Here is a 12,357-nt window from a genome sequence, read left to right on the forward strand (position 1 = left end):
TGGCTCCAAAGCCTTCATGTCTATTTGGACTCTGTTCTTATGGCCAGTTGCTTGAAATTTGTTTTGTTAAAATGTACCTATAGGTTGTTTTTTTTTTGTCTCCACCTGTGTTAGGGCTCATACCAGAGAGCTGAAATCTTACCAAATGATTATCATTTACTTCTCTTTTGAATTCTTTTGGCTTTTTTTTTTGCCCATTAGACTCCTTTAAGGATTTACTATACACTGAATGAACATTTTCTTAGTTACCAGAGGCAGAACTAAATGATTTATGATGAATGCTAGAAACAAAGCTATCTCAGTGTAGGATATAAAGAACAGAAAACTTTATTGCATAATTTGAATGTGCATCTTTACTTGCTCCAGTATTATATTAGGTCTTAATCTAACAGTAGTTAAGTTTATGAAATGAAAATATTCTCAAAGACTTGTTTCCTGTTTATTTTTAAACCAGAATGAACTTACAACTGAACTTAAAAGTTCATTGGAAAGGATTTTATCCCCTTCTGTGATGTCTATATGGAAAATCAATAGACAACTGCAACACATCTTTAAGACTTCGTGGACAGTAGCTGAAACGGTAACAGATGTTAGAATGTTCATATCTCAAAATTGATGCATTGTTTACAAAAGATAGTGATTTCTTTTTCTTCAAAGATAGAAGATCAGAAAAAAGAAATAGATGGCTTTCTCAGTGAGTTATGTGACAATCTACGTGAGCTACAAGAAAATACTGTGTCCTCCTTGGTTGAATCACAGAAACGTTGTGAAAACTTAAGTGAAGACTTGAAGACGATGAAACAGACTCATTCACAGGTATCATGCATAGCTGACATGGGAGTGAAAAAGTGTTTTAGGATCTGAATGCTGTGAAGTCCTTACAAACCTGAAATGATCACCGCCATTGTTATTACAGTAGTATTTAATGTACAATGATAGAGTACCTCTTTTAATATTTAATATCTCAATATTTGAGAACTTGCTTCATGTAGATCCCTGACCTGAAAAACACTAGGAAAATAAGTCTTCATACAAGGTGAAAGGTGAGTTAACATCAAATCTTTAGAGGCAGGCAGTTGTAATGTTTAAAGTAAAAGGTAATTTTGTAAGTTACTTCTTTCTAGGAAGACATTATCTTTAAAGTCCTGCTTGCTCTTATTTCTGTATTATTGACAAAAGACATTTACATTTTACTAAATTTTTTTTTGAAGTACTAGGAATTGAACCCAGTCTTTTGCTTCCTAGGAAGTACTTATGTTATGCCTTCAGCAATTTACTCTTGTTATTTATTTATTTATTTATTTATTTATTTATTTATTTATTTATTTATTTATTTATTTATTTATTTATTTATTGCCAGTCCAGCCTTGAAGTCAGGGCCCAGGTACTGAGCTTTTTGCTCAAAGCTAGCATTTTACCACTTAAGCCACAGCTCCACTTTCAGCTTTTTGGTGGTTAATTGGAAATAAAGAGTCTCACAGTCTTTTTTGCCTGGGATGGCTTCATACCACAATCTTCAATATTTATTTATTTATTTGCCATTTATGGGGCTTGAACTCAGTGTCTGGACACTGTCCCTGAGCCTTTTTGTGCTCAAAGTTAGTGCTATACCGCTTTAGCCATAGTGCTACTTCCGGTTTTTGAGTGGTTAATTGGAGATGTTTTACAGGACTTTTCTCCCTGGGCAGGCTTCAAACTGTGATCCTCAGATCTCAGCCTTCTGAGTAGCTAGGATTACAGGTGTGACTCACCTGCACCTGTCTAAATTTTATATATACATATATATATAATTTATTTAATTGATTAACTTACTTTTTTTGGTCGGTTATGGTGCTGGAACTCTGGGCCTGAACACTGTCTCTCAGCTCCTCTTCAGCTCAAGGCTAGTGCTCTACCACTAGAGCCACAGAGCCCCTTCTAGTTTTCTGGTGGTTTATTGGAGATAAGAGTTTCACAGCTTTTCCTGCCCGTGCTGACTTTGAACTTTTATCCTCATATCTCAGCCTCCTGAGTAGCTAGGATTACAGGCATAAGCCACTGGCGCCCAGCTAAATAATACATTTTTTTATACTTTATTAACTGATTATAAAAACAGCTTCTAAAGATTAAATCTTTATTAAAAGCTTTTTTTTTTTTTTTTTTTTTTGGGTCCGGTTGTGGGGCCTGAACTCTGGGCCTGGGCGCTGTCCCTCAGCTCTTCAGCTCAAGGCTAGTGCTCTACCACTTGAGCCACAGTGCCACTTCCGGCTTTTTGCTTATGTGGTGCTGAGGAATCGAACCCAGGGCCTCATGCATGCAAGGCAAGCACTCTACCACTGGGCCACCTTCCCAGCCCCTTATTAAAAGCTTTGTAAGCCAACACTCATTGGTCATTGTAACTTAAATAATGAGGAGTTCTTTTTCTTTGGAAAGATATGTACATCTATGACATGCAAAATGAGAGGATCAGAGACATTCAATATCATGGGCTAAGAAGTAAAACAATATTCCCTCTCAGAAACATTGATATTCGGTATTAGGAAAAACAAATGAACATTATTGAGCAACCAACTTCCTATATATTCATTTCTTCTATCAATATCAATAAAGATACTGTGACTTGCCCAGTTTTCTAAATAGGAAGCTGAGGCCCTGGGAGCTCTCACAGCATGTGGTTCATTGTACAGATGATGATGGTGAATGATTATACTGCCTGAAAGGCATCCATTTGTGAGTGCCTCGTCTAAATGGTCCTTGGAATTTGAAATCTACAGCTGTTGCTTAAATCTGTCATAAACATACATTCACAGACACATAGACACACAGACACACACACACACATTTAAGGCTGATCAGCTTTTTATAAATGAACTGTTTTGAAATGCATAAAATAGAGAGGTAGATCTTTTTGTTAGTACTGAGACTTGAACTTAGGGCCTTGTACTCTTGCTTGGCTTTTTTACTCAAGGCTTGTGCTGTACCACTTGTGCCACACTGCCACTTCCAATTTTTTGGTGGTTAATTGGGAATAAAGTCTTAAAGACTTTCTTGCTTTGGCTAGTCAAACCTCAGTTTCCAAATCTCAGCCTCTTGAGTAACTAGAATTATAGACTTGCGCTACTGGTGCCCAGTATAGGCAGGTAGCACTTTAAAAAAGTAAATCAAGGGGCTGCAAAGGTGGCTCAGTGGTTGTTTGCCTTGTATGCATGAGGCCCTGGGTTTGATTCCTGAGAACCACATAAACAAAGCCGGAAGTAGTGCTGTGGCTCAAGTGGTAGAGGGCTAGCCTTGAGCTGAAGAGCTGAGGGACAGCGCCCAGGCCCAGAATTCAGGCCCTACGACCAGGCTCCCCCTCCCCCCCAAAAAATTATTCATGATTTTTATTTTTATTTTTATTTTTTTGTGCTGGACCTGGGACTTGAACTCAAGGCCTGGATGATGTCTTTGAGCTTCATTTTTTTGTGTATGCTGGTCATGGGGCCTGAACTCTGGTCCTGGGTGCTGTCCATCAGCTCTTCAGCTCAAGGCTAGCATCTACTACTTGAGCCACAGCACCACTTCTGGCATTTTCTGCTATGTGGTGCTGAGGTATGGAACCCAGGGCCTCATGCAAGCAAGGCAAGCACTCTACTGAGCCACCTTCCCAGCCCCATAACTCATTCTTAATACAATAGAAATATTTCACTAAATATCAGTGAAAAATGAAGTATCACATGTAACAGAATTTTCTAGGTAGCTGAAGATTATATTTGAATCACAAAAACTTTAAAAATGTTATATAGTCTGAGGAATCGAACCCAGGGCCTTATGCATGCAAGGCAAGCACTCTACCACTGAGCCACCTTCCCAGCCCTCATCCCTGAGCTTTTTGAGCCACAGTGTCCTTTCCAGCTTTTTTTCAGTAGTGTGTTGAAGAGTCTCATGGCCTTTCCTGCCTGAGCTGGTTTTGAACTGTGAGCTTCACCAGTTCTCAACCCCCTGAGTAGCTAGGATTACATGTGTGAACCACCAACACCTGGCAATTTTTAAAAAAAATATAATCTTATTGTTATCTTTAAGGTGTTGAACAGAAGGTTTACATTTTCATAAGTCAGGTAATGAAGTACATTTTTTCTTATATTGTCATCCCTTCCTTTGTTTTACCCCAGTTTTTCCTCCCCTGCTCACAAAGTTACATAGGTCATTTTCTAGTTAGTGTAAAATGAATAGCCTAATTGCATTTATTCCCCTTTCCTCCCTCCCTTTCTGAGATACCTCCCATATTCCCCCACCCCCAACAAATACCCCAAAGCAAAAACAAACAAGTTTCTATTTATGATTTATTAATATCACCCAATTGTATTATGTACAGATTTTTTTTAGCTAGATAATCGCTATATTTGGCTTGTTTGAACCATTAGGTCACCAGCATCAACTTTCCCTTCTAGTGGTCTTACCAGTTTTAAAAAAAAAAAAAAAGCCACTGTGTATCTTATCTGTTAAATCCTTTTCCACGTAAGTGATTAATTTGGAAGTACAATTACAGCAGTTTGTTACAATAATAAAATCTGCTGATTACTTACTTTAATAGTCCCTTAATAAGCTCGGCTCCAGTGGCTCACAACTGTAATCCTAGCTACTCAGGAGGCTGAGATCTGAGGATTGCTGTTGAAAGCCAGACCAGGCAGGAAAGTCCATGAGACTCTGATCTCCAATAAACCACCAGAAAACCAGAAGTGGCCCTGTGGCTCAAGTGATAGAGTGTTAGCCTTGAGCTGAAGAGCTAAGGGACAGTGCTCAGGCCCAGAGTTCAAGCCCCACGACTGACAGCAAAAAAAAGATCCCTTAATAATAATCTTTTAGCCTCACTTTCACTGCTTTCCAGTGTGTGTGGGAGGTGGAGTTAAAGACCTCGTCAATAATTTATCTAATTTTCACCTATGGGAGAATGCTTCTTTGTCATCAGTCATGACCTGAAGAAAATGTTCAAAGTCATAATTTCAATTGTCTTCCTTTCTTATATCTTTCCCTATAGGAACTCTGCCAGTTAGTCAGTCTTTGGGAGGACAGATTCTCTGCTTTGGAAGAAAAGTGTGAAAACATTCAGAAACCACTTAGTGGTGTTCAACAAAATACAGAGCAGTAAGTTCTTGTTAATTATTTTTTTCTAGTAGTGAGATTTGAATTCAGGACCTGCTGCTTACTTGGCTGGTGCTCTGCCATGTAAATCAACGCTCCAGCCCTGCTTTTTTGCTAATTATTTTTGGAACTAGTACTTGGCTTCTTTTTTTATTTATTATTATTATAAAGGTGATGTATGGAGGAATTACAATTACATGAGTCAGGTAATGAATACATTTCTTTTTGTACAGTGTCTTCTGTTCCCTCACTCTCAGTCCCTCCCTCCCATCTCCACCCACAGTCAGCCTGTACTGCTGTACTTTTTCACCCATTTTCACTCGAGTTCTGTATCTTCCCTGCTACTATCCTGAAGATATACACATGAAGATATTATACATAAAGAAGACAGAATCCAGAATCATTAAAAAAAAAAAAAAGAACAAGCTGGTGCTAGTAATTCACTCTTGTAATCCTAGCTACTCAGGAGGCTGAGATCTGAGGATCATGGTTCAAAGCCAGCCTGGGCAGGAAAGTCTGGGAGACTCTTATCTCCAGTTAACCACCAGAAAACTGGAAGTGGCTTTGTGGCTCAAGTGGTAGAGTACTGGCCTTGAGCTAAAGAGCTGAGGGACAGATTTCAAGCAGGCAGATTTCAAGCCCTATGACTGGCCAAAAAAAAAAAGAAAAAAAAGATCTCTTGTTTCCACATCTTAGAGTTTGTTTATATATATATAATTTTATATAAATATGAAGAGGCATTTAGGTATTGCACCCTTTGTGTTTCTCTCCAAAGAATATCCTCTTCTGGTCTTGCTATGTATGAGTATCTTGAATACTGTACAATTTATCATATCCCAGTGATTTTTTAGATCTAATTTTTTACATATCAGAGAAAACATGCCATTTGTTGCTCTGAGCTTGGCTAAACCATGATTTGCTCACTTATAATGATTTGTTCTAGTTTCCTGCAAATGGCATAATTTTATTCTTTCTAATGGCTGTATGCAATTCTATTGTGTATAGGTACCGCATTTTTTGGGTCAACTCCTCTAGTTTAGGGCATCTGGGCTGTTTCTATATTTTGACTATTGTGAATAGTGTGGCAATGAACATGGATGTGCAGGTATTTTTATCATATCCTGGCTCATGATGTTCAGGGTAGATGCTCAGGACTAGAATGGCAGGTTGTAGGGATGGTCTATAGTTTAGTTTTTTTTTTTTTCCTGTTGGTCATAGGGCTTGAACTCTGGGCCTGGGTACTGTCCCTCAGCTCTTCGGCTCAAGGCTAGTACTCTACCACTTGAGCCACAGCACCACTTCGGTTTTCTGGGGTCCAGGCTAGCTTTGAACAGCAGTCCTCAGATTTCAGCCTCTTGAGTAGCTAAGATTACAGGCGTGAGCCACTGGCACCCAGCTTATGTTTAGTTTTTTGAGGAACTTCTGGAGTGCTGTCCAGAGTGGTTATACTGATTTGCATTCCCAGCAGTAGGGTTCCTTTTTCACAGCATCCCCACCAATTCACATGTTGGCCAGTCTTACTGGGATAAGATGGAATCTCAGTTGTTTTGATTTGCACTTCTTTTATGGCCAGGGATGATGAGCATTTCCTCATGTGTTTCTTTGCTATTCTACCTCTTCTGAGAAGTCTCTCCTTAGCTCCCTTGTCCATTTAATGATTGGTTTATTAGGTTTGGCAAGGGGGTCAGGTTTTTTGTTTCTTTCTTTCTTTCTTTTTTTTTCTTTTTAATTTTTATTTGGGAATATTTTTATTCTGCCTTCAATGTGGAATATTTTGTTGTTTTTTGTATATATATTTTTATTGTAAAAATACTGTATAGAGGGGTTACAGTTACATGCGGGGGTTAATTTCTTGAGATCTTTGTATGTATTGGATATGTGGCCTTTATGTTATTCAGTCTCCATGTGTTTGAGTGTTTTTTGAAATATGTTTGTTGTTGAGAACTAGTTTGATTCAATATACCAGGAGTTATCTTAATCTTCTTGTATTTGCTTGGGATCTTTGTGTGTCCTATGATATCAATTTTGGAGAATGTTCCATGGACTGCTGAGAAGAATGTGAACTGGGGTTGTTGTTGGATGGAGTACTCAGTATCTGTTAAGTCCATTTGGGTTATGGTGTCATTTACCTCAGAGGTTTCTTTGCTTTTTTTTTGGCATGGGGCTTGAATTCTAGGCTTGGGTGCTGTCTGTGAACTCTTCAGTTCAAGGAGAACACTCTACCTCCTGAGCCACACTGCCATGCCACTTCTGGTTTTTTTGTGTGGATAATTAGAGATAAGAATCTCATGGACTTTCCTGCCTGGGTTGGCACCTGACTTTGGCTTATTTTTGTTTGGTAGTTGACTTGTCCTTTGGTGAGTGTGGAGTGTTAAAATCTCCCAGTATTATTGTGTTGGGGGTATGCCATATTCTGTAAGTTCAATACTGTTTGTTTAATGTTTTTAGGGGCTCAATTATTTGGTGCATATATATTGACCTCTGTGATTTCTTCTTCATGGATCATTGCCTTTAATTAATATGTAATGTCTTTCCTTGTCTCTTCATATTGGGTGTTTTTTGTTTGTTTGTTTATTTTGTTGGTCATGGTACCTGAACTCTGGGCCTGGGTGCTGTCCCTCAGCTCTTCAGCTCAAGGCTAGCACTCTTAACAGCTGAGCCACAGCACAGCTTCCAGATTTTTTTTGCTTGTGTGGAGCCAGTGGCTCACACCTGTAATCCTAGCTACTCAAGAGACTGAGATCTAAGGATCTGGGTTCAAAGCCAGCCTGGGCAGGAAAGTCCCGTGAGACTCTTATCTCCAATTAATCAACAGAAAACTGGATGTGTTGCTGTGGCTCACAGTGGTAGAGCACTAGCCTTGAACTGAAAAGCTCAGGGACAGGGCCCAAGCCCAGAGTTCAAGCCCCACAACTGACAAAAAAAGAGAGAGAGAATAAAAATCTATGTTATCAGATACCAATATTGCAGGTTCCTTTCATGTGGTGGGTGCACCACAGTCTAGTGTTCTGGCATGGATCTGTGTCTGGAGTAGGAAGATTCCCACTAGTCCTAGTGGGAAGGTTGTCCTGGTCAGAGTTTTGGTCTGGTATCTCCTTGCAGAGAGGCCAGAAGTAGCATTCCAACACCTGGACCTTGTTTGAGCCCTGGGAGTTGGGGCAGATTCCCATTATGTATTAAGGGGAGTGGTCCCCACTTGTCCTGAACTAGTGTCTACTTCCTATGGGGTGGGGAGCAGCATTTGAACCTCTGGGATAGACATGAGCCTCGGAAGAAGGCAGGTTCCCACAAGGCTGGATGGGGAAATCCACTTGAGTCCTGGACTGGTGCCCACTCGAGTGTCGAGTGTCAGATTGGTGTCTGCTTTCCACAGGGTGAGGAGTTAGATTCAGGCCTTTAAGCCAGGTGTGAGCCTTGGACAGGGGGACGGTTTCCCTAGGGCAGGGTGGGGAAATACTCCCCACTGGAATCCTGGATTGGCTCTGCTTCCCACAACTGGGGAGCTGCCACATTCAGGCCTCTGGGACAGATGTGAGCCTCGGTGAGGGTGGTGTGGGGAGATTGTGAGCTGGTTAGTTTTTCTAACATCAGCTACAACTGTGGGAAATGCAGGGGCCCAATCAATGCCCAACTAATATTGGTCCCGGTGTCTGTTGGTAGTTGTAGTTTTGTGGCTTGGAGTTAAGGTTGTGTCCTGGGGGACTGACACATGAAGCAGAAAGGGCTCTGGTCTCTTTGCTCTCTTCAAGTACTGTGTCCCTTCTCTGGCAGGAAGGATGGGGTCCAGGCCAAGCACTCTGGGTCACCACCTACCTATGCAAAGGAAAACCACCTGTCTAAGGAAAGGTTTCATGAGAAAAGATGACTTTTCCAAAGGTTGTTAATGGCAAGTGTGGATCAGACAAGTCCATTCTAGGTTTAGAAGATTCTATCAAGAACATGAGCTGTGTATTACACTGCCTCCCTCCCGATTTCTACTGGAGAGCCCCAGAATATTAGGAAGTATATCCTTTGAAAACTTTAGTTCCCCACTTAACAATGTTATTCTCTGTACCTACAGGAAATCCAAGGACATAATCAACAAAACAACTTCCCACAGTAAAAAATTGATTGCTGATTCTGATGGCTTATCACAAGAACTCAGACATTTTAACCAAGAAGGTACAAAACTGGTTCAAGAGTCTTTGAAGCTCTGTGATACACTCAACAGTGACCTGAAAATTGTATCTCAACAGTCTGAACGGAGATGTGAGTCTCTGAACATGAACATAGTTTCTTTTTCTGAACAGTGGATATCTTGCTTAAATAAAAGGAAAGAAGAACTTGAGAGCTTACTGGAGGTAATAACTATTCCAGGAACTTACTTTGGGATAGTTACTATAATCAGCAAATTAAATGTTCTTAAGGTATAATGAGTAACTTAATATTGATAAGCTGTTCATGGTCTTTTTGGTATGTGTCTTGATCTCAAAATTAATTTAATGTTTGTCCTATGTCTGTCCTGTATCTAGCTTTTTTTTTTTTTTTTTTTTTTGCCAGTCCTGGGGCATTAACTCAGGGCCTGGACACTGTCCCTGAACTTCTTTTGCTCAAGGTTAGCACTCTGCCACTTAAGCCATAGCACCACTTCTGGCTTTTTCTTTTCTTTCTTTCTTTTTTTTTTTTTTTTGGCCGGTCATGGGGCCTGAACTCTAGGCCTGGGTGCTGGCCTCCACCTCTTCAGCTCAAGGCTAATGCTCTACCACTTGAGCCATAGCGCCACTTCTGGCTTTTTCTGCTTATGTGGTGCTGAGAAATTGAACCCTGGGCTTCATGCATGCTAGGCAAGCACTTTACCACTAAGCCTCATTCCCAGCCCATAGCCTTGGTTTTTGACTTATAATTTCCCTGAGGAAATTGTGTTTTGACATTAATATCTTCCATTTATATGACTTTCTCCAGATTTTTTTTTTTTTGGGGGGGGGGTCCGGTCATGGGTCCTGAACTCTGGGCCTGGGCCCTGTCCTTCAGGTCAAGGCTCAAGGCTAATGCTCTACCACTTGAGCTGCAGCACCACTTCCGGCTTTTTTCTTTTTGCTTATGTGGTGCTGAGGAATCAAACCCAGGGCCTCCGGTATGCAAGGCAAGCGCTCTACCACTGAGCTACCTTCCCAGCCCCTCTCCAGATTTTTATAAAACTTTTTTTTATTATAGTAAGTTTCAAGGTAAGGGAAAATGACAGATTCAGTGATATACTGACACCTTTAATTTTATTAGTAAAGCTTGTATCATTTGCAGGGTGTAAACCAGTGCTGTGAAGCTTCCAGGTCAGAGATGACTGAACTGTTACATGGACATAAAGCAGCCTTTGCCAGCCAGCATAATTTGTTTCTTGATCAGATAATTGCTGATGAAAAAAAATTGATGGCACAAAGTCTAGAACTTAATGAAACGGTAAAAGTTGGTCTGACCAAGCTTAACTGCTTTCTGGAACAGGATCTGAAACTGGATATCCCAACAGGTATTTTAAATTGGAAACAAAATTGATTTTTTAAGGTTGAATTCAACATATACAGTGTTAGGTGTTCTTTTTTTAAATTAGCTTATATTAGTTTTGGGATGAGGGATTAATTGTATTGTTTGGTGGTGTTCTTTATAACTAGGTTCTGCCACTGCCTAATAGGAATTTATCATCTTAATATAGTCAAATATGGAAAAAATGGTACTCCCAAGATAGTGTTAGATGGTATGTACTTCAAGGACTTGGATACCACAATACAGTGGAACTGGCTTTACTAGCAAAGGACGTGGTAGTGAATGCATATAATCCCTCCACGCAGGAGTCTGAGGCAGAAGGACTGAGCGTTTAAGCTCACCTTGGATTATACAGTCAGACCCTATGTCTTGAAAAAGAAAAAAAAGGGATATTTTAAAACTGACCAACCACCTACCTAGTGTTATGTGAAAAGGGATGTGATTGAATAAATGCAGTTTGATGCAGAGTTCACCATATTGTAGATTTGTCATGGACTGCTAGTGTGTGGTAATCATCACTTTGAGAACTAGTAAGCACAGTGATCCATGAAAACCTTCATTGAGGTAACAGCTGTTTTACACAAGGTGATTCATTGGATTATTGGTTGGGTTGTGGTGATGGTTGCATACTTTGTAATTTCACAGAACACACCAGACTATATGTTTAAAATGAGTGAATTTTGAGGTGCATAAGTCATACCTCAAAGCCTTTTGTATTTAATGAACAGATTAAGAACTAGAAATGTACTTTAAGTGGTAGAGCAGCTCTGAGTGAGAAAGTCTTGAGAGAATGTGAGGCCCAGAGTTCAGTAGTGCAGCACCAGCACAAATAAAAAGAAGTAGAAGAAAGTATTAAAAAATATGAAATTAAGAATGTAGCTGGATATTGGTGGCTCACGCCTGTAATTCTATCTACTCAGGAGGCTAAGATCTGAGGATTGCAGTTCAATGCCAGCCCAGGCAGAAAACCAGAAGTGGCACTGTGGCTCAAGTGGTAGTGGGCTCACCTTGAGCTGAAGAGCGCTGGGAGAGCACCTAGGCCTAGAGTTCAAGCCCCAGGACAGACAGACAGACAGACAGACAGACAGACAGACAGACACACACACACACACACACACACACACACACACACACACACACACACACACACACACACACACACACACACACACACACACACACACACACACACACACACACACACACACACACACACACACACACAGACACACAGAGTATGTAAATATTTTAGTGAAAAATACTTTAGTGAAAAAGCTTTGTAAATCCTGACAGCATGAACTTCTATATGCACTTTCCTGCCAGGGCTGGCTTTGAACTGTGATCCTGAGATTCTCAGCCTCCTGAGCAGCTAGAATTGCAGCATGAGCCACCGGCTCATTTGAAAACATCAGTTCTAGCATTTTTTTTTTTTTAAAGAATCTTCTTTAACTTCCAAACTTAATTTTTCTAATGTCGGCTGAAGGTACCACACCAGAGAGGAAAAATTATTTATATCCAATGACCCTGGTGAGAACTGAACCACGTGAACAGCTCCTGGATCAGTTGGAAAAGAAACAGCCTCACCTGTTAAAGATGCTGAGCTCTTCAGAGAACCACGAAGGAACCAGTCAGGTAAACCTTGAAGCATAGTAAGTTAGAACTGTCCCAGCAACTGCTTATGTGGTTCTTTCAACCACATTTTCTTGATTGTGATGGTTTAATGGGTATTTATAAGTGTCAGGATTT

The 12,357-nt window shown here is 40.3% G+C and overlaps 1 protein-coding gene across 1 annotated transcript in view; it reads left to right on the forward strand.

The window, feature by feature from the left end:
- Positions 1-12,357, forward strand: part of Kif11 (kinesin family member 11) — a 47,882-nt gene that overhangs the window by 29,652 nt on the left and 5,873 nt on the right. The window contains exons 15-20 of the mRNA XM_070021190.1: positions 455-580; positions 658-816; positions 4,994-5,100; positions 9,158-9,437; positions 10,375-10,597; positions 12,095-12,243. Of these exons, the coding sequence (XP_069877291.1) occupies positions 455-580; positions 658-816; positions 4,994-5,100; positions 9,158-9,437; positions 10,375-10,597; positions 12,095-12,243 (1,044 nt within the window). The remainder of the gene's footprint in view (positions 1-454; positions 581-657; positions 817-4,993; positions 5,101-9,157; positions 9,438-10,374; positions 10,598-12,094; positions 12,244-12,357) is intronic.

The sequence above is a fragment of the Dipodomys merriami genome, unplaced genomic scaffold (assembly GCF_024711535.1).
Source record: "Dipodomys merriami isolate MVZ:Mamm:240054 unplaced genomic scaffold, mDipMer1.0.p SCAF_14, whole genome shotgun sequence".
In the NCBI taxonomy this organism is placed as follows: Eukaryota; Metazoa; Chordata; class Mammalia; order Rodentia; family Heteromyidae; genus Dipodomys; species Dipodomys merriami.